Source organism: Centroberyx gerrardi, chromosome 19, assembly GCF_048128805.1.
Source record: "Centroberyx gerrardi isolate f3 chromosome 19, fCenGer3.hap1.cur.20231027, whole genome shotgun sequence".
Lineage (NCBI taxonomy): Eukaryota > Metazoa > Chordata > Actinopteri > Beryciformes > Berycidae > Centroberyx > Centroberyx gerrardi.
This window is the reverse complement of record NC_136015.1, coordinates 14,571,058-14,597,302: the sequence shown is the minus strand read 5'-3', so window position 1 is coordinate 14,597,302 and position 26,245 is coordinate 14,571,058. Positions and strand designations below refer to the sequence as shown.

The window sequence follows — 26,245 nt, the reverse complement described above, 5'->3', positions numbered from 1 at the left end:
GGTTGTGTACTCAAGAATGAAAGTATGGTGTGGTTTGCACACACTGCAGATGGTGCATAGTTGAAAAGCTGGTCGTCTAAGGAGTCACACCCGTCGTCTCCGTTACTACCCAGGTCTTCTTCACTGGGGGTCGATGGCTTTGACACACCTTCTCCTCCGATAACTGCTGTGTGTCCGCGCTCGTTTCCTCCTTCTGCCTCCACAACCATCCACCATGCAACCACCAAACCATCAAACCTGCAGGGAATTCACAGAAATGAGCCTCTGTGTAGTTTTTTGTTATTGTTGTGTAAGTGTGTGTGAGGTTTGTGAGCTCCCCTAGGCGTGTGTGTGCCGCGTCATAAATCAGTCTGTTGAAGGGAGACTGGTTACCGCCTCCAGCTCTTGCTCTGCTGAGTGTGTGTGTATGTGTGTGTGATCCTTTCATCTCAGTGTGTGCGTGTGTGTGTGTGCGTGTGGTGGAATCTATTTTACATTTATGCATTTATCTGACACTTATGCAAAGTGATTTATAATGAGAGCAACAGGAAAAATAAACTTGAATTCCCTGATCACCGACATTATGAGCAACCAACAGTAAAGGAGTGCCAGGGGCCTGACAATATTCCTGTGACCTTAGAATGTAAGAGAGAAGAGGATGAAAGAGAAATAAGAGCTTAAGAGAGAGGTAGAGGGGATTGGAACAAGTTGAGGAGGAAGATATGAAAGTGGGGAGAAGGGGACTTGAATTACTTCTCGAAAAGTGTGTGTGTGTGTGAGAGAGAGAGATCCCTCACCCTCGGTGTGTGTGCAGTGCTGTCCATCAGGCTCTGTCTCAGCAGGCCGGTCACCACCTCCAGCTCCTGCTCGGCCTCGTGGACATTGGGGTCCAGCTGGAGGACTTCCTGCAGGTCGCTGCTGGCCGACAGGTAGTCCTGGAGGGGTGGAACACACACAAACACACACACACACACACACACACACACACACACAAGGTGCATAAGTACTGCATGAACTGTGACAATGTGTGAAGACTAACACTGCTAATAAACTGTTCCTCATCTCGTCATGTATTATCTTCTGGGTTCAGACATGCATGTGGATGGACACTTCAATATGTATTTTTACCTGTAATCCCTTATAGGCCAGCGCCCGTCTGTAGAAGGCCTTCTTATTGAGCGGCTCCAGCTGCAGAGCGGAGTCACAGTCCTGTTTGGCCTCTTCATGGCGGTTCAGTTTCAGGAAGCAAATGGCTCTGGAGGAGGGAAAAGGAGAGGACAGGAACCCAAGAGGGTGGCATGTTGATTCCTGCCAGTTAAAATGCACCAATATCACTTTTTTGCTACTGACAGTGACATCTTACTGACAGTGATTACAGACTTAAAAGACCAGAGTTGAAGAAGTATCTGTATGATCACTTAGTGCCCTCTACTGTCTGTCCCATTATATTGTCCTTAAAGAGGAATATGGGTCAATTGAAGAGTTCACATGTTACTCCTATAGCCGAGGACAGACCAGTCAGTTTTTAACATGAATAACTCAGTCGATTGGGAAAGATGGTGAAACTGAGTAGCCAGGAGGCCTGTCTGAGGATAAAACTGGTTCAGAACTGATAACTCTACTACAGAATAAAACTAATTTGGGTATAAAAACCCAAATATTCATCGGGCCCCAAAATTTTGTCTACATTTTACTGTCTACAGAGCTGCTTTCTGGCTCTGGGAGAGCATTGTTCTTGCTCATGACGTCACTAATTATAGTTTCATTGACAAATTCTTCTTAATAGCTTCTTTTTCTGTAGATTTGCCGGAGCCTTTACCACATTCAGTCGGTATTTGTTTTGTGTTTTGTTTTGTGTTTCTTTGCCATGGCAGTTTTCTTTCTCATCCAAATGTGACTGACAAAGTTTTGTTAACCTTATACTTGAGTAGCATATTGTTCTGAATCTCACAAATTTCCTTCAGATGTATGAATGAATATATGGATTTTAACATGGCCAAGAGATGCCTAATTAGCTACAGGTTGTACATTTGCTGCTATTACTTTAACTCAATAGAATTTAAAAAGATCCTGGAGTTATAATCACTTTACAAATTTAGAAGACAAGAAATATCAAATTTAACTTCAACAACTAGACCTTTGTCCCTGAAGCAGACAGGTGTTTTTTTTAGAGTCAAACTTTTCTCTAACCACCAAGCCATCCTGCCGCCTGTGATGATGAAGACTTCAAGCAGGAGTCTTAGGTTGTGTCATGCCTACCTGTTCGTGTAGAGAGGGCATTCGTTAGGTTTTATTTTGAGACATTCACTGTATTTCTCCAGAGCCTCTTGGAAGTGGCCTTTCTTCACCAGGTCGTTGCCTTCCAGTTTCAGTGCTGTGAAGCGGGTCTCTTGTTTTCTGGCTGTCCAGCGAAAAATAAGATGAAAAAAGATGAAAGAAGAAAGAAAGCAATTTTACAATCTTACTGCTGTGAAGCAAAAGGCAAATGAATTCCCCCTGATTAGTCTAAACAATTGGCAATATGGCTGAAATCTTGAACGTTTATTGTCTGAATAGTTCATTTTCTTTCAATGAACGATGACTTCAGTGTCAATGGAAGTTATGGATATAATGTTCCACATGTCAAAGCTGATTGTTTTAAATGTGTTTGTGTCACAAGAAAGCTCTCCCATTGATTCAGTGTGCAGACATTTTCAGGGGTGATCCATAAATCCATCAGGAGAGGTCTGAATGGGCCAGAGTGCTGAGAAAGTGACTGTATCTTATGACTTGGAGAAAACACACACACACACACACACACACACGCACAGATAAGGCCCAATTATTGACACAAAGTCTAAATTATTTGACTAGCACGACAAGTTGTGAGCCAACAAGGAATATTAAATCTGAGTTTGTCTATATCATCATTTGTCTAATCTATTCAGATCATCACATCTGGACAAACCTCTTCCACACTGTTTCATATTTAGGGAGAAATTTGTCCAGAAGTATTATCTGCATGAAATTTGCTCTCTTACAAAACAGAAATCCAAGCCTCTAATCATAAATCAGAGACTGAATCTACATACTCTTGCAATGAACTTAAACACTTCAGCAACCTGCTGGTGCTGCTGGTACTATCGCTTTGAAACCAAAAAATTGATGTTGAGTACTGGGAAATCAATCTATCACAGTCAACCTTTCCAAAGTTTTCCAATTCATGGTCTATAAAACTATACACTGGTGTGATATCACAAATTAGGAGCTAGGGCAAACTCTTTGCTCTGTTCTGTGGGAGACGAGAGCAGTTTGAAGTATCAGGAGAGAAACTGGGTGGAAGGCTCGGGAGTTTTATTTTCAACATGAGCGACTCAAATAAAATAGAGCTGCAATACTAAATAAAGTTGTCCTGTAGCTATTTAAAGCATACAACTCCTTTACATAGGATTAGCTTTACATGGGAGATTACAGTGGAATAGAGTACACAAACTCAGATGCCCCTGTAGTGTACGTTTATAAACAGCCAATCGCATGAATTTGTTTTCACTGACACAGTAACGTCTGGTATAGATCTGACTGTTGGGTTGGAGTTAGGGTTAGGGAAAATATTAAATATATTGAAAAAGTACAGTACAGTCTTTTCCTCAGCCTGCCTCATCTTCTTTTACTTCAGTTAGTGATTTCCTACATTTCCCAGAATGCTTTTCAACAACCCCCCCAGAGAATGCGCGTGAACTTGTTGCATTCAGCTGTGGGTTGTGCGTGTAAGTGGAGAGAGTGATAGCGATAGCACAGTAAGAGCAGGAGAGAGAGAGAGAGAGTTTCCAGTGGAGAAAAGGCGAGAGTCGTGCCCCTTACTCAAAAAACAACATGTCTTTTGGCTGCATTGCATTCTGGTCTATTGAGGCTGCTTCTCCCTTTATGACTGTTGAACGTTGATGCAAAACGGTGAGTCTAGAAAGAAGCCCTTGCTCTTTGATTGTGAGGGACTGACACCAAAACCTGACGTTTACTGTTGATGTTTTAGACATCTGAATTTTTTTTCCTATCAAACTCTGTTGTAGCTGCACTGGAAATATTTACAAATAATCGTTTAATAATAGTTATCCATGAGAATAAGCAAAAATACACCACCAAACAACAAAATGGACCCAGAAATTCATCTCCAATAGCTATTTTTAAGTGTTTCAGGGTGGATTTTTCCTTTAATAGCACAAACTGTTGCATGACCCTTGTAGTAAAATAGAATTTTATCAGTGAAAACGAGGGCTTGGCTTTTATCTTGACCCATCATTCACTGCATTACAGCACTGACAAAGAGTAGAACAGTCTGTTTGCCCAACAACAGCAGTGTGCTATTCTGAGATAAGCTCTGCTCTGCCTCTGTGCTATAACCACTAAGTGTTTGTGTGTGTATGTGTGTGTGTGTGTGTGTGTGTGTGTGTGTCTGTTCAAATCTCTGCTAACCTCAACAATATTTAAATATTATGTATTATAATTTCATGTAGTGGATCCAAATAAAGCATTTCAATTGTATGTGTGTGTGTGTGTGTGTACGTCATCTATGTGTTTTTGCATATCTGTCCACTATACATCTATATATATATATATATGTATATATATATATATATATATATATATGTGTGCGGTGCCTTCTCATCCCTGTCTGCAGCAGCCTACAGGAAACCTGATCTGGATTGTTCCATTACAGCAGCACTACAGTCAGTGTAGATCGCCTTCCCCTCTGCATTATTGATGGTCCTCCCAGACACACACACACACGCACACACACACACACACACACACACACAGCCTTTCAAGCAGGAATGCCTCCACCACTGCTCAGCATTTACACACTGATTCTCTGACTGACCCACTTCTGCTGCGGCTGAGGCTTTCTCAAATGGCCTGAATTGCAGAATTATTATCACCTTACACTCTCACAATTATACACAGTAATAGCTACACTTGCGTAAGCTGAACAGTGTGTGTGTGCGCGTGTGTGTGGTGTGTGTGTGGTGTGTGAGTGAGTCTGAGGGCAAAATTCGGGGGGGTTATACACCTTCCTTCCATGCATCTTTATTGTGTCAAACGTATCTTTGCACAGTTCCCATCGAGCCATTTAAGCACTCGGCGAGTCGAGAGGAAGTGACATCACTGACCTTCCTCCTGCGCGGCCCTGGCGGCGCGGGCCTGGCTGACCTCGGCGCTGACCGGCTTGTCTCTGTGGCGCTGCTGGACGGACAGCGGGACCGCGGGAATCTCCGGGAGCTTCTCTCTCCACTCCGGCCCGTCCTGCTCAATCAGCATCTTGGTGATTCTAGTGTGCAAATGAAGAAGGCTTGAGGAGGTCAGCTGAATACAGTCCTCTGGTGGAAATGTTCTTGTTCTTCTAATTAAAGAGTCCACTTCTGTCATAGCTAGATCAGTGGTGCAGCCATCTATCATGCTGACAGGTGCAGGATTTGTGTGTTTCAGTTTGCTTGATGCTAAGAAGAGGCTAAACCTCAGAGGAAGCTACAGCTGAAGAGCTTCTTTCCAAACTGAGAAATTCACCAGATGATAAAAGTGACATGTACTGCTACAAAATGATTGATAGCACAAAGTTAAAACACGTTACAGTACTTTTTAAGGGATAGTAGGAATTTTAAGTCCATGGCTGACAAATTGATTTAAAATGTTTTTACTGACTGGATATACTGTTAGTGAAAGAAGAATCTAACTTATTGATTTCCCCCCAAAATGAATATATAGCATTTTGGAATAGGGCTCATCCTTGCTAACGTGAAGGACCACATCGAGGGCTTGGAGCCAAAGGGGCGTAAGTGTGTTATAGTAGATTTTACAGGAGAGCCAAAACAAATTTTGATCAAACTTGGATCAGCTGCCGTTACCACATACTAAGCACAATATTTTAACTTTTTGTGTTATCAGATTGAGCATTACCATAAAAACAATACTGCTACAGTTTAAGCTGAATTATATTTGTTAACTTTTTTAAAAATGGCAAAAGAGTGAAATACGCCTTTTTGGCACAAACATTGTCCCAATACAGCCATGCAGAATATGGGCATATGTAAGTAAACAATTGTAAAACACTTTCATTTTAATACAAATCTAGCAATTACACTTCAATCAATACTGAAATATAAAACAAGATCAGAATGAATATCTTTATCTTGAAGTAATGCTCAGCAACTTTCACCAAGGCCTTTAAAATTGTAGGCTACATGGAACATATCAAATTGATTGATACATTTTTTCTGTTAAAAACTTTTAATAAACCTTTTTAATAAACCTCTATAGACATAAGAAACTACTTTTGATTCTAAACTACTACTTTTTTTTTCTTTTGCTAGTATAATACATTTTTGTATGTGTCCCAGGACACATCACTTATTGATGTGTACACATTCAAAGACCTGTAAAACTCCTCATAACACTGAGGGATAACTTCAGCTACCAGCAGTCTTACTATCAGAGCTCATCTTGACCAGTTCACACTCCTAACATTATAAAATAACATTTTGAATCTATAGGCCTAAGTATTTCATGGGAATATTAACATACGGTATTTACATTCATCTAATATTGACCTAGAATATGAATTAGGATATGAATAGGATACTAAAAATGATGTGATTATGCTGACATGCTAGTATTACTTACGTCAGCATGCATTTTGAGTTGACCTAAGTGCTGGTAGAATCTTCTACCCACAATGCTTGTTCAGTGTCAAAAGTGGGGTTTTGCTTGGTGTCAAAAGGGCGTAAGTGCAATTACGCCCTTTTGGCAGCAAACAAAACCCTACTTTTACTGTTACGGCTTTCAGTTTTTGTTTAATTAAAACTTATGGGTCATGATTTCAGTTGTGTCCTTTTGGCACTGAAAAGATCTCACTGAGACCTTTCAATTGATATATAATACTCATATTCGCCCAAAATCGCACTTACGCCCCTTTGGCTCCAAGCCCTCGACATGCAATCCAATGCACAGAATGAATTTGAGCGGTGATGACAGGGAATGATTGAACATAACCCAAGATATGTAGGACTGAGTATATTCAACCTGCTAAATTTGAGGAGAAATTGAGGGAAAATAATTCAGTCTCTGTCCCCTCCTCTTGTTTAATTTTAACAAATCCCTGCCCCAGACGGTCTTTCCCAGGCTGGGAGAACGGACGCTCTCCATGGTGCTGAATGTGGTGCTTCAACCCAGGGGTGCAGCATCAAAGTGCCACACTGTACAGACCAGTGGGTATCAACCATGTGCCATCAAGGCCCAAGAGTCTGCAGTTCTTCGTTCCAAAAAACACTATAGTAGCTGATTTCACTGATTTGCATGTCTTCAATCAGAGAGGAAGAACTAATCAGTGAAATCACCGGGTGTTGTGGTTGGTTAGAATGAAAACCAGCATACTGTTGGGCCTTGACGGCACATGGTTGATAAGCACTGGCTTATCACATATCTATGGCAGATCCATAATGTAATCATCTGTAGCCCATTTAGCATTAGTACTCCACAATCTACATTTTCTCCCAATATCTGCATTTCTTTTTACTATTTATTTTGTCTCCATGACTATATTCTGCCTGTTTTGCAGTCAGTAGGAAGGACTCCTATTCCCTCCAAGTATATTTCCATGGAAACTTACCCAGGCTTCAGCTCTTAGCACTGAGAAGAGCCAGGATCAATGAACTTTGATACTGCAACTTCTAGATAGCTCGTCCACTTTCTAGAAGTTACAGCAGCCACGTGAAAGTGGCTTGAATTTCCTTCCGCGTACCCTTGACAGATCCCTGCTGGCCGAGGTGAAATTTACTCTAATCTAATGTCTGTCAGTTTGTTCGGCCCACCTGTGGACACTGTCGTGGGCCGCCTGCACCCCGGTATCTATCTGCAGGACAGTCTTGTAATCCACGTAGGCCTTCCTGTAACGCTCCAGTGACTCATAGGCCATGGCTCTGCGCAGCAGGGGCTTCAGGGAGTAGGGCTGCAGCTCCAGAGCCCTAAGAGGATCAGAGAGACGCACAGACAGAGGATCAAACCCCCGACTCCACGCACATCGTGTCACAGGTGTAATAAGATTGATCTGCCACTCTCAGTGCATAAACGTGTGTGTGTGTGTGTGTGTGTGTTTTAGATTCCTTTCGGATTCCTGCAGCCTCAACCCTGAGGTTGCTCACATTATCCTAGACTAAACCTCTTCCCTATACACAAGTATGAGTATGTGTGTGTTTGCCTGCTGGCTTGTTTGTTTTTTTCCCTCTTTTTGCATTTTGGCTTCATTGATCAGCACAAAGTGGCAGGAAAGATAAGAGGGGCTGACATGCAGCATAAGCTACGAGCTGGACTTGAACTCACACCGTCATCAAAAACAAACAGCATGCATCCATGTTCGCTGCTCCATGACACGTGCCTACATACAGAATAACTTTCTGAAAGACTGTGAGCAGCAGCAGTTACACAAACTAACTGTTTAAGCCTTTAGCCGTGCGTTAAGCCCCAGTCTATGACAATCACACCCAGGGCATTATGGACTTATTACAGAGTGGAAATCCTTCTTCCCCAGACGTCATTATATCGTACGCAGCGCTGGGAAAACATGGGCTCCATTGCCCCATATCAGGTAGCAACTAGTAGTGTTCTATTCTATTCTATTCTATTCTATTCCATGAACACCTGTATTGATCTAAATGATTATGATAGATGTATACCGGTGTGTAAACATGGCATATTCGTAGGTGAGAGCTTTTCTTTTTTATTTCAATACCCATCCCACAGTGAGTCACCATGTTTTGTCCTGTCAGTTCAAACACAACAGGCAGAAGTGGGGCGAATGCTGAAAGCACAATGCAATGTAGGAGGGTCACGTGGGAGCAAGTGAAAGTGATGCCAATCCAGGATACGCCCATCTTTATGAATGTAAGTTACTGTGAAAAGAAGATGTAGCGCATACAGCCACTTAGTGTGTTCCACGTTTATAAGAGTCAACTAAAAGCAAAACTGAAGCAAGACTGAAACAAGGTATGAAGAAAAACAAAACATTTTTGAGCTGAAATGGAAACAAAAACGAAACTTAATGAAAAAGCTGAAACAGAACTGAATCTGTAATGTCTGCCTACAAAGGTAACTAAAGCAGGATTTCAGGTTTAGTCTTTTGACTATTTCAATACTGTGAGGAAAGTGGAAAGGGCAACCTCTGGTAATGAATTGGCTGAGCTCAACTATTAATATATTGATGCACACTGTGTCACACTATGCTCACAATTTTCTGTCAGTCCTGAATGTGTACAGAACAGATAGCAACCAACACACTCCATACAGGCTCAATCCTTGAATTACTAAAACTGTAACTAAAGCTACAAAGACTAAAACCTAAAAACTTTCGTTATTGAGACAGAAGAACAAAATGAAGAACTAGCAAGCACAATCTTACATCTATTGGAAACTAAACTGAGATGGAAACGATACACAAACACAGACATGACAAACAAAATACATCTGCATGTCTGCAAACAGACAAAGAGACAGAAACACACACACAGCTGACACAGCCTCCTACCTGGTACAGTCCTGTATGCAGTCTGCGCTGTTTCCATCCTTGAGGTAGCAGGCAGCTCTGTTGGAGTGGAGAATACCAAGGTCTTCTGGGCTGTCGATGCCTGCAGGGGGGACAAAGCACAGAACAGACTTTTACAGTTTTTCAGCTCTAAGACTCCATTCATCTTTGACCTCAACACATAACACACCGGTCTAGAGCAAAGCATTTACAACACAGTATCAACGGCTCTGCATTCACCACGGTCGAAATAAGAGGATTTGCTTAGCAGTTGTGACTGCGTGGCCTTAGCCTCGGCCGCTCCAGACCGAGGAAAAGTCCAGACTGCAGAACCAGCTCAAGTCGACATAGTTAGAGCAGACCGCCTAGAGATGCTGAGTGGGTGAATGGACGGACAGATGGATGGATGTGTTGTCAGCCCATCCAGTAGAGTCGTTTTCTACATCTCTTTTTTCCTGTGGGCCTCCACTGCAGCTTCACGACTGCTAGTATTGATGGCAATGTTTTCTTTCTGGATGTTTTGTTTGGTAATACGGACAGCTTCAAAGCTTCAGGTTTTCTTTTTATATATATATTTTTTAATAAAAGAGATCATCGCACAAGGCTGTCAGTGCTTTTCTCTAAGAGTCTGTCTATTATGCGTCTGCTCTGATCTTAAGTCTAGTCTAATCTTTTTAAGCCTGTCTCCAGTGCTGCAAAAATAGCCATTACTCTTGCCAGCTACTGTATTAAAAGTTGGCTGAGTGCTCTTACATTCAATCATACCTAAGAGCCCTATGCACCAGTACATGACTTCAATCTACGGTCAGGAAGGTTTCCCGGTGCCAAGAAGACACTGAGTAACTCCCTTGTATTCCCAAATCTAAATCGACCTCAACGAAGTCTTCCCACGTCTCTGTTCGGTTCTGCTGGTGGGATGTTTGTCTAAAAATCTCCATCAGTCCCAGTCCCAATCACAATGAGGTTTACCACTCAGCCCTTTATCTGGACAGATGTGAAAACAGAACTGACCTCATACACTACGCTCTTACACTCATCCTATACTGGCACTTCTGTGTAGGATGGTACAGAGAGGAGATTGTGCAGCGTTGTCTTAAAAGCACAACGCATTCATAATTGAAATGGGATACTCTGGAGTTTTGAGCCATATGACACTCCAAGTGAACTTATATCTGATACCCTTATGAGGGCCGATACACAGATGCTAGAAGGAGATATCTGCCTCTCTGCCATCCATCTGTTGCCTTGTCTAAACATTTGTGGCCTATTCTGCATCAGAAGTTGCGTAGGAAAGACAAAACTGTCTTCATCAAAAAGCACAAAACACTGAAACTGTTGGACCCAGGTTATTTTTCTAACCTATTTCAAAACAGATGTGAAGGTGTATACAGCCACATTTCCATTGGCCTGCAGTTGTGATTCCTCATTAGGATTTAACATGATAAAAACACTCCTGTGGCATACAACTATCACTGGCACAGACAATGTCAAGATACTGTTTTCTATATTCATGCTGTTAGGTAGGATCATTTCTCCATGTATATCAAGTTTAATAAAACACAATGTTATGCCTGTACTATAGCTATATTATGGGGAGATGTCTGGGGGTGACGTATGTTGTTCCTGAGATGGATTTGTATAATCAACACAGCTATTTCTCCTGGGATGAAACAGATATTGAAATAAGAGTACTGATAGTTGTACGAAAACAGCCAAACTGTCCATAGTGCTGCCCTACCTGCGTCAGCACAGCCGTCAATAGCCTGGCTGTATTTCTCCACGGCGTCCCCAAACTGCCCATGCTTGAAGAGGTGGTTGCCCTCATTCTTGAGCCGGGCCAGGTGAGGAGGAAGGGCACCGGCCGGGGCGTCCAGATAGCTGGTGTCCACCACGGGGGCCGGGCTCTCCTGTCCTCCGGGATGGCTTTTTTCCCTCTGAGTACCGTTGGCCACCCCCTTCTCCGGAGATCCCTTACCCCGGGGCTTCTCCGCGCTGCCTCCCGCACCCCGGCCTCGCCTCCTGCTCCCTGGTGTGGCCTGATCCGATTTCGCCCCCCCTCCTCCGCTGCCCGGGGGTTTCTCCTGTGCGTTCCCCATAGCTGCACTCTCTCTCTGCAGAGTGTGTCCAATCTATCCCTCCCTCCCTCTCTCTAACCCTCCCTCACTCTCCCTCTCTCAAAGCCGCAGCTAAGTCCGTCACCGGTTGGGGGGATTTCTGTCGGACACGCCCCCTGGATGACACGTCAGAGGTGACGTCGGTGGAGGGGGAGGGGTTGTAGCATTGCAGTGCTGCAGCAGGACGCCTCTGATGGGAGATCCTCAGTTTAGACCAGAGCAAAGGGCTCGACTGAAGTGGAGCAGTCATGACTGCCTTTAATGCGGACTAAAGGAGACACTAATGTTTGTCATTTAATGCTTCATGTAACATATTCTCAATGTGAACACCTTGTCAAATATCACCTAAACAGGACTTTATGAGACTAAAACACTCCTTGTATTATCTAAGGTAATTTCCCCATTAAACAGAGCAGGTCAAATAAAACAAACTCTTTAGCATTTCAATATTCAGAGCCACACTTTTTAATCTCCCAAATACACCCACAGTACATGTAATACTGCAGCCAGCTCAGGCATTGCTTCTCTATTCAGTATTCAAATCGCAATTTTGTCTGAACTTTAAATTAAAGGTTTCATTCCAAAATGCTATTTATCCATTTTGGAAAAAATATCTGAAAAACATAAATGATTATGTCCTCAAAAAATGAACTATTTTATAAGCAAATGTCTTAAGATGACTCCTAACATCAACAGTAATGCATAATGTTCTTAACATTCATGCCAGCAGTCAATATGGGAGAGTGGGTGTCAATTTATTTTTTTAAATGGTGGGTATCTCATTTTGGAACTTAAAGCAGTGCTTTGTTCCAGTGAATTCATTATCAGCATGCTTCATGGCTGAGACTTTCTTCCCTCTTTTGCTTCTAGGAATGGGGAAACCAAACCAAGTTTCTGTTGCTGAATGGAAGAGGACTTGGATTTCTGCACCTGTAGTGCTGCATTCACTTAAACTCACCATGTTTAATTCTCTGGATATATCGAGGAGTTCCTTTCCAACATTTACACTGCTAATAATCTTCTTAGAAACAATTTCAGACAAAATGCCATTATTGCCATTATTTCGAGTGAATTCTCTATTTGAAGAGTTTTGTTAAAAAAATCTCATTTCAACAACATGACACCTTCTCTTACAAAATGATTGATAGAAAATCATTAAAATAAATTATGGTACTTTTTAAATGATAACAGATACCTTCAGTCATTGACTGACAACATAACACGTTTATGGACTGGGTCATTTACATGTTACAGGGATTGAATGAACCTTCAAGGGATTTTCCCCCACAATGATATATAGCTTTTGTTTTTGTTTTTTTTAATTGAAACCCCTCAATTCATCTACCAAAGTTGATAATAATTGACTAATTGGGGGAAATATATGTATGGGCACTGGGTATGAGGGTAAACTGATATTCATAAAGGGTGGAATCAAATAAGTACAAACAGTGAAAACAATGAAGTTCAGTGAAAATCTTGTTTATAATAAACCATAACTTTCATCCATCACTCTTGGGTAAACACAGAATTAAAAAAACAGCACTGTTTGTGAGGCATCTACATAAAAATTGTAATTTTTGACCATAATTCAGAAATCTGTGGTCAAGCCTGGAGTATGTCAGAGTTTATGGAGTTGTGATCCTATTTATTTACATGGTCATACACTACAAAAATAGCACACAACAAAAACAAACAATCAGAAGCGCTGCCCTCTTCTTCACCGGGCATCGAAAACAACCACTGGAATCAAAGAGTCAAGGAAATACATAGTTATCACACTCAGTATGTGTAAAAAAAGCAGCCTTGGCCTATATGACAATACATTTTGGAATATACAAAATGAATTTTCATGGCAATGATCGAATGAAGTGTTGTTGTGTATCATATTTACAATGAAAAGTTTTTGCCATCAAAGAAACTGGCATTTGTTCAATCCCTCCATCTCTATATAATATGATTATGGGCACCCAGTCAAGCCATGTTCTACTCTACTTATTCAGTCTGAGATTGGCCAACAACCATAAAAAATAAATAAAAACTACAAAAATAAAACATTTAAAAACCTCCTGAAATCTTCTCATCCCTATAGTCTGCACAATAATGTTTTGGCAAAGAACATAGCCTACACTCTTTGATAAGTTTCCTGCACAGTTTCCCTATTAGAGACAAACACAAACCCGTTCTCTGCCACACACACTCTCTCTCACTCTCTCTCTCTTTCTCTCTCACACCTCAAAGGATACATCTCTTTGTTCTCTTCTTGTACATGATCCTGTAGCCACACTCTCTGCATCGGATTGGATCACGGGCCTTGATTTCATTTTCAGTGTGGCATTCTACAAGGAAAGAAGGAATGAAATTAAGGAGAATACCCTTACATAAGAACTATTACACAGTCTCCACACACACTTAACTATATAATTATTCAGTTATCCAAAGCCAGCTTAATTTCTGCTGACAAGTTGTCTGTATTGGAGGTTGGATCATGGTCGAATACACTCAACATGTAACAATAAATGCAATGCAAAAAGATGAGTCGCACAGTCTTAGTCAAACATCAATGCATTCTACAAACTGTCACCTGAATGTCTAAAATGTAAATGTATTTACAAAATGAGCTTGCAAACAGCTGAATCCTGGGCTTTTCATGTGCAACAGTGCCTAGACTCTAAGGTTTAGTGAGAATGGTGCAATATACTAAAATTAGTCAGTAGCAGTCCTGTGGGCAAAAACAGCTAATTAATGAGAGCAGTCATAGGAGAATGGCAGGAATCATGCAAATAACAGGAGTCAGCATGAACCAGCATCCCTGTGGAAGGTTTCTGACTCCTCATAACATCTGTATCCCAAAGGAGTCAGGCTTTTCTCAAGCTAAAAACTGGTATGACCTACTTCTCGATGGGTGCACCTAACAAACGGTACAATCTGTAAGCCACTACTGTGTGCACTATGCTCAAATCTCAGTTTAACTATTTTACTTACTTGTTTTACATTAGCAATGTTATAATCCAAGCTTACTTTGCATTTTAGTATTGTGCTTGCATGTGAACATTACCAGCACCAATCACACGTTTAGATTTCCGGTTCGTGTAACTTTGTTTGGCAAATGAATCTGTTTCTGATTTTGATACCTGTCCCAAGAACCAGAACTGTAACGTCAAACTGGATTCTTCGGCTTGTTAGTTTATCTTACGAAGGAACAGACAGAGAAAGTTTTAGGCGGCGCATCCTCTACTTTACCTCCACATATGTAGATCATCGGCTGCTGCTTCGGCGGCTGCATATCTTTCTGGGGATCCATGCTTGCTTCTAAAATAAAGAGGAAAAACTGTTACTGCAGTGTCGTCAGACCATCATCACCATCCTCCTCTGCAGCTAACTCGCTAACAAAGTTGACCAAAGAGAACAGCATGGTGATGCTGACAAGATTAGCCACAGCCGGTGATGTTAGCGTTAGCTACCTGGCCCAGCTGAACAACAGCAGTCACCGGGCAAGCTCAAAAGACACAAAATGAAATAAAAACATGGTAAATGTGAAATGCATACACAAAAACGACAAAAAAAGACTATGTATCTCACCGCTTAACTGCGCTAATCGTTAGCTGTTTACTTGTCTTTTCATCTCACACTGGCCACTGCGCACATGCGTAGAACCATTGTCTACCTCGCAACAAAACGGCTTGTGATTGGTCAATTACATTTGGCATATTTTTTGTTATCAAAATGCACTCAAACAAATATTTATTACGGTCTATGGCTCAAACTAATAATGTGAATGCATAGAAGATGTACATTCTATGTAATAATGTTTATAGTTGATTTTTGGCATTTTATTTAACAGAAGTCATGATTTTTCGATGTGCACTCCGCTTCAACAGAGGGCGCTGTGGTGAAAACTAACCCAACACTGACCGTCTGACGAAGACTCAGCTGGCCCACTAGTTTTCACAACAACGACTGTGTCGAGAATGTTCACATCGTGACTATTAGCCCAAACTGTCTCATTTTACCATTCGTTTACTGCGTGTTTATTTTTTGAAGTTATAAATCATGGAACCCTCTGCGCCCAAAAGGTTTGTACTCGTCCGATTGGTTTCAAGCCTGCTTGCAAGCTAATAACTAGCTAAACGGCTAACGTAGACGGCAGCTGTCTCGCTTAGCTAGCAAACGGTAGTTAGCTTTGCTAGTTTATCTCAAACTTTCTAGTCATTTAACCTCGTTGTTTAATGGGTAATTCTTTACCGAATTCACAAGCTATGTATTTAGTTTTCAAATAGTGTATTGGCTTGTTTCATTGTCGGGTAACGTTAACGTTTACTTTTTTTGTATCACTTTCAACTTCTAGTCAGTAGTTCATGGGGCGTTACAGCTAAACTGAATGGATGCAATTTCACACCTCCTTTTTGTGGCCGTTATTTGTATTGAAAGTTAGACAAACCACTCAACAAGATTAGTTGGTAACCATTTAGTTCAGCCATGTGCCATAGAGAGCCATGTGTATACAGGTTTTCATGCCAACCAAGCACGACAGCAGCTGCTTGAGCATCTTCAGCCAGAGAGGAACATTAAGTATTTAGTAAGTTCGCTGCTGTAGTGTTTGGTTGGAATGAAAACCTACATACACACGGCTCTCTGTCAGGTACACGTTATGTTTTAGTAGATAGTAATCAAGTTTGTTTGCCTAACTTGTATCTGAACCCCTCGTTTTGCTTTTGTGCCTTTGAACAAAACTCCGAACATCTCGTTACTAGCTGTGTGGGCCTTTATTTGTAGTGAAGCTAGGTGCTGGCACCCACTGTTGTTTTGATATCAGTTTCTCATTTTGTTCACTTTTTGGTGTGCATTCCCTATTTTAAAGTTCCACTTTTACATTGGGATTATATTAGAATGTTTTCTTTCTCACAGCAAGCTGAAAAAGCTGAGTGAAGACAGTCTGACCAAACAACCAGAGGAAGTGTTTGATGTTCTGGAGAAGCTAGGTGAAGGGTAAGAAGGGATATCTTCTTTATGTCCATATACACTGCATTGTCCTCAGTGCCCAAGCATATGCTACATAGCTTGGCTGCAGACCCCCACTGACGATTGATTAACCTACATTTCCACAACTGATTGCATCATTTGTCTGGCATTGAGTGGAAACAGCCCAACAGTGTCCATCAGAGAAAACAGACACAATAGTCAGCACTGTTAAAGATGCATTCTATATATTCTTGTTTGATGTAAACATTGTTAAATCAGATATTTATGTTGGAAAGACATTAAGTTAGAAAATGGTCTCTTGACATATATTATTAAATTGTGTGTGTGTGTGTGTAGTTCTTATGGCAGCGTGTTCAAGGCCATACACAAGGAGTCGGGCCAGGTGGTGGCCATCAAGCAGGTTCCTGTGGAGTCTGACCTGCAGGAGATCATCAAGGAGATCTCCATCATGCAGCAGTGTGACAGGTTGGAAGTAAACGCACCTTTCTGTTAGAGGCAGCCCCCCCCTACACTGCTTGAATGTTGTCCCTGCTGCTAGAAAAAAGTCTTGTTTTATTTAAAGTAATACTACCAAGGCCTGATGGTTCAGAATGTCTTTCCGTTATAAGCATCAAAATATGGAGGTAGCTGCCCCTGCTGCTACAAAACAACCTAAGTGGAAAGATTGGCACAGGAAAGAATAATTTGCTTTTCATGCATTTGTTTTCCAGTTTGACCAAGTCCTAGAAGGTTGTAGCTACCAACTTGCTACAATCACTACATAAATGAAAACATTCATGGGGGCCCAATAATGTTATATTTGCTTGTCTACACCAGATAGTTCTAGATTCAACTTTTCATTTAACAACAGAGGTATTAGCTACTGCAGCCCATCTGGCTCTGGGATGCCTTGACCTTTGGGGTGATTTTCTCACTTCTGCTATTTTTGTGCTAAGCGGAACTTTGTCTTGTCTTTTGATACCCAAACCATTTTGTTTGTGTGCCATTTCCTCCTAGTCCTTATGTGGTGAAGTACTATGGCAGCTACTTCAAGAACACAGACTTGTGGATTGTCATGGAGTACTGCGGGGCCGGCTCCGTCTCCGACATCATCAGACTGCGCAACAAAACGGTTGGTGCTTCACACCGACTGGTCACATAGTTTCAGTTCTGTATGTGGCCATACTGAAACATTACTGGTTCTCCAGTGGACAAAGTTTCTATTCTCTTTGATGTATTTTACTGACAGCAGATACAATTACAGATTTATATATCCTAGACTGATATCCATACCAAACATTTAGCGTTGCAGTTTTGTTTGAAAGTTCCACACTTCTTTTCTGAGGTCCAGACATTTGTTGACCAAGACGTTGAGGTTTACTCTTTTGTGGTGGTGATACAGGCCCATGACCATTGGCATCACTGAAGCACTCATGATTAAAGCAAAGAATGCCCTCAAGGCTGTCCTGGCTTTTATACAATTGTTATCAACCCATGTATACCAGCTGAAAGTAGCATTCATGCATAAGAATAAAAAGTGAAAAGAAAGCAGGACATATTGCTAAGTAGCTCCCTAGTTATAAGAGTTGACATATCAACACATTCCATATATCCTAAAGCACGGCTAGTTGTGTGTTCGGGGAATAATTAGCATGGATGTCTTTGGGGATAATTGGCCAAAAATACCCATTATATAAAAATAATCCAATAATTCATATTTTCTCTTCTGTCACACATTCATATTTCTTCATTCATTCTCGGATCTCAACTCATTCCTGTGTTTTCTCTTTCCCTCTCACCTCAGCTGACAGAAGATGAAATTGCCACCATCCTGAAGTCGACACTGAAGGGTCTGGAGTACCTCCACTTCATGAGGAAGATCCATCGGGACATCAAGGCAGGCAACATCCTGCTCAACACAGAGGGACACGCTAAACTGGCAGACTTCGGAGTCGCCGGACAACTAACGGTAACATTATACTGTAGCTCTCACACAAAGTTACTGTTCACAATAATGAGGTGATGGGGATTTATAGCAACAAAGCCAATGGATGTTATAGCTTTCAATATTGTTTAATTTATAGTACCAAATGTGTGCTTGGAATACTACACATTTTTTTAGATTAGTTATACCCGGCACTACAAATCCTTATCTTCTAAGTGGATTTGTAGTGACCAAGCCAATGGATGTTATTGTATGTTATCGGTCAGTCTTTTATTGATTATGTGAATCCATGTGAATTAATTTCAAAACTTATGTTTAGAATGTGAATAATTGACTGCATCGTTTTTTTCCTCTGTGAAGGACACTATGGCAAAGAGAAACACTGTGATCGGGACTCCGTTCTGGATGGCCCCGGAGGTGATCCAGGAGATTGGCTACAACTGTGTGGCCGACATCTGGTCCCTGGGCATCACATCCATAGAGATGGCAGAGGGCAAGCCCCCCTACGCCGACATCCACCCCATGAGAGTGAGTCTGAAATTGGGCAGGGCTGGTTGAAGAAGTGTGTGGAGAGTGTTTTAAATCACTAACAGGCTCCAAGGGAGGGGGGGTTTAGACTTGAGGTGCCTAGAAAACAAACATCTGACATGAAATTTCTCTTGGTTTTCTCATCGTCACTCCATCTCACCCCTTTTCTCTTCCTTTCTCTGTTCCACCAGGCGATCTTCATGATCCCCACCAACCCCCCTCCAACATTCAGAAAGCCGGAGCTTTGGACAGATGACTTCACAGACTTTGTGAAGAAGTGTCTGGTCAAGAACCCAGAGCAGAGAGCAACCGCCACACAGCTGCTACAGGTTGGGGAAGGAAACACGCACACACACACACACACACACACACACACACACACAAAGACATGGACATACAGACATAAACGTGCAGACTTAGGAATAGAAATACACAATGCACAAACAAGCCAGGTGATTCATATCATAATTCAAGGTTGATATATCTGGGGGATAATGTCAGTAAATTCAAGTAAAATACAGACTTCGCTTATCCCGTGCGAATGCGCCACACGAAACACAGACGTGGGGGGGTACTTTCTAAATCACATGAGGTCCCCAGGTAATACTAGTCCCGTGCGAATAGGGCTATATTTGGACATTTAGCTGGCACGTTTATCCACAGCGACTTGCATTGATTGGAACAGAATAATAATAATACATTCTTTGGCATTACAAAGCAACTGCTAGCGACAAGTGCAAGAGTAAAGCAAAAAGCTACAGTGTCAAGACAATAGATGTAACAAATATTCACACTGACTCGGGATTGTGTTACTCTACATGTTACGCTACTTCCTTTTATTCCTTAACTCTAACCCCTATCACTATAACACTAAAATCCCTGCATGCTTTGCCCTAACCTTAACCTAACCCAAATTCTTATCTCATCCGAACCCTGAAGATAACTCTTTCCCTAATGAGGTTGAACAAACAGGCCCAACAAGTGAAGTTATTTTGTCAAAACTTGCAAAACAATTGCTCACACAAAATTACTCCGCCTCATTGCTTAACAAACTTATAAACAAATTATAATACTATCTTATACATTTCAGAGATATTAAATCTTAACTTCAGGTAATGATTTTTTTTCTTCCAAAATGGATAAATAGCTTTTTGGAAATTAACTCTTCATATAGACTAGAGCTACACATTAATCTTATACCGCGATTTTTAATTTCTGCAATTAATGATCATAGAATTTGGCCATACGCAAACACTTGACTTAATTTCACTTAGAATGGCAATTATAGTTGAAAATAGTTAATATGTTTATGCAAAAAATGGGCTAAAATAATTTTTGTCCTCAAATCATTAAGGCTAATAATTGTGAATAATGACACACAGTCATAATATCGAGCAAAAAAATTGTGATTATAATTTTACCCACAATTGTGCAGTTCTAATATTGACCCCCACAGACCGGTAAAACTTGGTGCAAACAACAATCTTTTTTGCTGTTGTGAATGTCCAGCACCCGTTCATCAGCCAGGCCAAGCCGGTCACGATCCTGAGGGACCTGATAACTGAGGCCATGGAGATGAAAGCCAAGAGGCAGCAGGAGCAGCAGAGAGAGCTGGAGGAGGAGGACGACAACTCGGTACGTACACCAGGACGTTGCCAACAAGGTTTCTGTAGTCATGGAAACCTGTAAAGAGTCATGGGATTTGAAATCTTGTTTTTGGTCCTGGGCTAGTAATGAAAAATTATACATATCCAATCATTCTTTCAATCAGCTGTCTTAAAACATAAAGCTTGGCTGCATGTATATCTGGCTACGATTTGAACAAACAGTAACCCATAGAACAAAGTTCTTGATTTACACAAGTTCCAAGACCTGGGACATTTTAATACAGTATTAAAAAAAATTTGACTACTAATGCAAACAAATATTCCTCCAAGGACTTCAATCTTTTTATAATATGTTTACTATTCTGGTCAGGTGAGACATTCTTCTTGTTTTTCTAATACGGTAATAATAATTCTAATAAAGTACTCGTGTTGGTTTTGAAAATTTGCTATCTGTGCGCTTCTTACCTGGCTATCTTACCCATGCTAAAATTAAAAGTGCTGTAAAGCACCGTTTTGATGAAAGCGGCCACCAGACATCATATGTCTTGTGTCCCCCAGGAGGAGGAGACGGAGGTGGACTCTCACACCATGGTGAAGTCGGGCTCGGAGGGTGCAGGGACGATGCGGGCCACCAGCACCATGAGTGACGGGGCACAGACCATGATTGAACACGGCAGCACCATGCTGGAGTCGGACCTGGGCACCATGGTCATCAACAGTGATGAGGAAGAGGAGGAGGAAGACCAGGGATCCATGAGGAGTGAGCACACACATGACGTTAATCTAACAATCGGGAAGGGGAGGGGGGCAAAACTGAAGTGTAATAATCACATTCACACTCGTTCCAGAATATTTAATCCCAGCACAATCATTAGCTTCCAAAATGCTTTTGATTAGACAAGTTGATAGTCTCAAAAGGAATTGTGATTAAATAATGTTCAAAAAATTCTTTAATTAAATTTCTAACCCACTTATGCATTTTTGGTCTCTATTAAATTACTTTGTGATCTCAGTGTGTCCTTCAAGAGTTGGAACGAGCCTTTCTTCTTCTCCTCCTCTGCAGGGCACGCCACCCCGCAGCAGCCTTTACGCCCGTCCTTCATGGATTACTTTGACAAGCAGGACTCCAACAAGGCGGCCCAGCAGCAGGAGAACTACAACCACAACCAGCCTCAGGACCAGCCCGGCTACCACATCCAGGCCAAGAACGTCTTCCCCGACAACTGGAAGGTGCCGCAGGATGGAGACTTTGACTTTGTGAGTAGCGTCTGCCAAAGAGTCTGTGATGGTGTTTCACTTGTTAGAGTGGATGCAAACTACAAGATTTCTTGCAGTAATTAATGGGGGTCATTTTTGGCAAAAATTGATGTACTTTGACCTAAATGAATATAGACCAGCATTCCACTGCTAAAAACCGACCCAACTCTCCTCCATAAAATCTCTAAATCTGAACTTGGTCCTCAATTGGGCCCCTTGATGACAGTTGCTGTGCCAAAAATGCTCTTTTTTTTTATTGCATTTTCAAAAGCTTATTTGCTGTAGAGTCTTCCAGCTCATTCCATAACGACATGTCCTCTCCAGTCATGCCCTCCTGTGTCCCCACTTTATCTTACTTTTCAAGAAGTGGAGATCAATACTCAAGATCTGTAGGAACAATATTTCCCTGTAATTACTGAAGCAAGTACGTTTTTAAGATCGGGATGGTTCTCCAAAGCCTCTCAGAGAACCGATAGCTTAAGATCTGCATCCCAGTCCTCAAATAATGTTAGGTTCTCGGGACGGAGCACCTCAATAAACAGTCATTGCAGAGTCTGTGGGTGCGTCTGTAATGATGTACACACAGGATTATCCCCAATGAGACAAAAAATGACGCTGAGACTGGACGTGTGAGCATGTCCTCTATACATTTTATATAATAAGTGCCATAACTCATCCCTTCTCTACTGTTGTGTGCATTTGTTTGTGTTTGTATCCGTGTGCTGCCACCCAGTTGAAGAACCTGGACTTTGAGGAGCTGCAGATGCGCCTCAGCGCCCTGGACCCCATGATGGAGCGGGAGATTGAGGAGCTGAGGCAGCGCTACACCGCCAAGAGGCAGCCCATCCTGGACGCCATGGATGCCAAGAAACGACGGCAGCAGAACTTCTGAGTGCTGCTCCCTGTTGCCTTCTCCCCTTGCCTGGGTTTCCCAAAACCACCTGTTGAGCACTAAATTGATCTGTGTCCCATTGGCTCAGACGAACTAAGATGACCGTAGTGCTCCTTTTGGAAGCCCAGTGCTGTTCTGACCCGGTACCGACTGACTGCTAACTAAGTTCTGACTGCAGGAGGAAAGGACAGTTGGCCTTCATGATAGTCTATGGAAGTGGATAGTCCTTGTCCAGTGTGACGTCCGTTTTGGCTCCTGTAATAGAAATCCACACTCATGAGCCTTGCTACTTTGTCTCAAACCTGTTCTCTTCCATTCTGATTCTTCTCTGGACCGGTGGTAAAGACGAGCCTCCTCCCAGTCCCTTCTTACTGGTTTCTACAGTTACTGTGAAGTTACTTTCCCATGAACGACCCTCAGGACAATGAGAGAACCAAGCCATGGCCATCATTCATCTGAAAGTCATGAAATGCACTTCCCCTTTCCAAGCTAAAATTACTTTTCATTACATGCAGCTTTCTGGAAACTGCTGTCAACACATAAGGAAGGATATCCACCCTGACACCCAGGCCAACATTGCACCTAGCTTTTAGCAGCAGCAGGGGTAAACTGCAGCATTGAATAACCAGTGGTCTTTTTTTCCTTGAACTTTTTACTTTCATTGTACATATAGTATATAACCAAGTTTGGAAATGTCCACAACAAAAGCTGTGGAGGTTTGTCATTGACCAAAGACAATCAAGATGATTATGATTAAGTTGAGAATGCCTTAAATTTGAAACCTGGTTTTCAAAAACAAAGCAATGTAAGTACCCAAGTAGTTGGATGGCTAAGCCCATTTTCTCACTTGGAATAAGTTTAAGTGGATTGTGAAAGCCGCAATGTTTGTCAAAATAGAATGAAATAATTTGGATAGTAAAGAACGGATCATGCATGTCTTCAGTCGTTTGTGGACCATAAAACTTTGAATTTGAGTTTATTAGTCTATATTTCATTTCTTTAAATGTTTTTTTTTCCGTGTATGATGTTCTGAGCTACTTCATTCTTCCAGTGCACCAGCTATATTGGCAGACTCCATGTATCTTAGTGCCTCATAACACCCCTGTCCCAGTTCTCTGTCCCCTCTCTGAGCACAGACTCACCGACTGCTCTCCATGAATTGAAAATCAAAGCCTTTGGCAAATTGATCCACTGCTCTCCTTGAATTGAAAACCACAGAACCGGCACAGAAATTCATTCCTTTGTCAAAAAAAAAGTCCTCTAAGATTTCCATACAATACAAAAGCATTCCAAAATCCCTGTAGGACGTCTGTCTTAGTCTCACTGGACATATTTTCTGTTAATTTCTTAAGGATTGGTTCTAAACTATATTAAGATTAAATTCTTCAGATTCAATTAGCATTTTCCCATCGAGGTCCAGAAGGGAGTTTTTGACCGGGGTTCCTAAACCAAACCTAGAGGCATCTTCTATGTAAAGCAATGGAGAAGCTGACAACAGTTCAGGGCTAATTGTATTAAACTATAGGCTTCAGGGCGTGACTTGTACTGTAAACTGTTGCATGGCTGTAGTCTGCTTTAGGAGAAACGTTTCCGACATCAGATTGAGATAACAGACTCAAGATATTGCCTGATATACTTGCGTTAAATAAGGATATTTCAGCAACCCAGTGTGAGAAAGCAAACTATCTCTACCCCAAGTTGTTGTTTTCCACTAGACTATAAAAGGCTAATTGTGTCCCGATGTTGAGGCGAGAAGTTATTAATGAAGGAAATGCGGTGAGGTGCCTGGTAAGAGATATCTGTTCATGTCCTGTTTGTTTTTGACAGCGAGGAAATGTTTTTCATGATGCTGTCCAGGTCAATGATTGAATGTGTGGTGTGAAATCTTATCTCCTTTTTATTAAAAGGCTAATATAGTCTTATCATTTAGATCACTTTACTGAAGGTATACAGCTATGACGGTTCGTAATAGTGTATGTGCCATTGGAATCTCTTATAACAAGCTAATAACATGTTTGGTGTCTTAATGAAGGTAACTACTGGCTGTAATTTGAATCAGGTGTTGATGTAGGACATTATGAGTTATGACACTTTAAATTAATTCTGACTTATAATACTACATGCATGTATACCTGCAGTAAAGTGTCCCATTTGCCTTTAAGTTTCTGTTACATCAATATGAATGTTAATATTCAGCCTTGGCCCATACAAATTACATATAATGTGATGTTTTAGTGACACAGTGATCTTATAATTGGACCTGTTACACTAGCAGCACACGTTTATGTCAATTATCTGATCAATAATGTGGCCAAATTGAGTGACACCTGAATCCAAATTTGAATTGATAATATCTCTGATGCTAAGTCAACATCTGTTGTTGTTTTGTTTTTCTTCACTTTTTTGTTGTTTTGATGCACAAACTTAATGGGACCAGGTCGACCAATGCTTTTCACAGAAATCATTAACATGCTCGTCATGAATTTACCTTGTGTTATTCGCTCATAAATGCTTTTCACTCTTTCTATATATATTATGTCTGCAGAGCATTGGCAACTTACAAGCATTTCACATTTATTTATTAAATGTTTTTGAACTTTTGCTTTTTCTTTTTGTGACACTGGTTTAAATATAGTAGCTGATTTGGCTGTTAATATTTTTGCCCTTTGTCAAATATATGTGGCTTGGTTTATGCTTGTTTTAGACTATGCATGTTTATGATTATGTTTGCTGTGTAGTGGAATGATATTGTATTAACTGCACAGCTAAGAGTACTGTCAGTTTGGAAGGTGGCTTTTTCAGCTTTTAACACAAACTATTTCCTCTGTACAATAACATACCCAGATGAAAGATCACGTTGGTAAGAATCTGCCATATTCAGTAGAGTGATCTGGAAAATCACTTTTTTTTTGTATGATTTTGTTTCATTTTATTTCACGATTATTTCCACTATACACATGTAATGACTGAGGGTGAAGAGTGGAATGTAACCATATGTTTAAAACTCTAATTTATTATCTGTTTGTTATACTTTATAAAGTTTTGAAAAGGTGCAAGTAATAAAAGTTCCTTATAGGCAATCCTACCTGCACTGGAATGCTTTTATCTCATCTTAAACATAAAAAGACGGTTTTCTTTACACACTTGAACTTCTGGTTCTGGGTCTCTCTCAGCAGAAATCATCATATATCTATATTTGTTCATCCCAAGTGAAGACACCTGTCGCTACCGTAAGTGTTCTACTATGGACGCAGCTGTTTTTGGCCTATGCTACTTGTATGCTATATCCACGAGATACCATTGCTAAACATTGACTGCTCATCCCTTTCACTTTCATATTCGCCTATGAAAAATGCAAACATCTTTCAAACTCTTTCCAAAGCGTCCCTAAAAATGACGCATGCTCTTCTTGAGAGACAG

The 26,245-nt window shown here is 41.2% G+C and overlaps 3 protein-coding genes across 4 annotated transcripts; 1 reads left to right on the top strand and 2 right to left on the bottom strand.

The window, feature by feature from the left end:
* Nucleotides 1–231: 231 nt before the first annotated feature.
* Nucleotides 232–11,619, bottom strand: spag1a (sperm associated antigen 1a). The gene is made up of 8 exons (XM_078290545.1): nt 11,262–11,619; nt 9,527–9,626; nt 7,818–7,970; nt 5,124–5,281; nt 2,239–2,380; nt 1,108–1,234; nt 777–914; nt 232–237 (listed from the first exon to the last, which is right to left on the bottom strand). The coding sequence occupies exons 1-8, from the start codon at nt 11,617–11,619 to the stop codon at nt 232–234; spliced, it is 1,182 nt and encodes a 393-aa protein (XP_078146671.1).
* Nucleotides 11,620–13,100: 1,481 nt separating this feature from the next.
* polr2k (RNA polymerase II, I and III subunit K) lies at nt 13,101–15,306 on the bottom strand. The gene is made up of 4 exons (XM_071914721.1): nt 15,217–15,306; nt 14,878–14,946; nt 13,881–13,973; nt 13,101–13,377 (listed from the first exon to the last, which is right to left on the bottom strand). Exons 2-4 carry the CDS (start codon nt 14,936–14,938, stop codon nt 13,355–13,357), a joined length of 177 nt encoding a protein of 58 aa, XP_071770822.1. The 5' UTR covers nt 14,939–14,946; nt 15,217–15,306; the 3' UTR covers nt 13,101–13,354.
* A 269-nt stretch (nt 15,307–15,575) lies between these two features.
* On the top strand, nt 15,576–25,905 carry stk3 (serine/threonine kinase 3 (STE20 homolog, yeast)). 2 transcript variants are annotated; one of them, XM_071914685.2, is made up of 11 exons: nt 15,576–15,710; nt 16,543–16,623; nt 16,954–17,082; nt 17,614–17,728; nt 18,401–18,565; nt 18,902–19,069; nt 19,261–19,398; nt 20,579–20,704; nt 21,235–21,436; nt 21,740–21,933; nt 22,667–25,905. In XM_071914685.2, exons 1-11 carry the CDS (start codon nt 15,688–15,690, stop codon nt 22,823–22,825), a joined length of 1,500 nt encoding a protein of 499 aa, XP_071770786.1. In that variant the 5' UTR covers nt 15,576–15,687; the 3' UTR covers nt 22,826–25,905. The 2 variants fall into 2 exon arrangements, with proteins under 2 accessions (XP_071770786.1, XP_071770785.1); XM_071914684.2 differs by having other exon boundaries at nt 21,740–21,942; nt 22,673–25,905.
* Nucleotides 25,906–26,245: the final 340 nt, after the last annotated feature.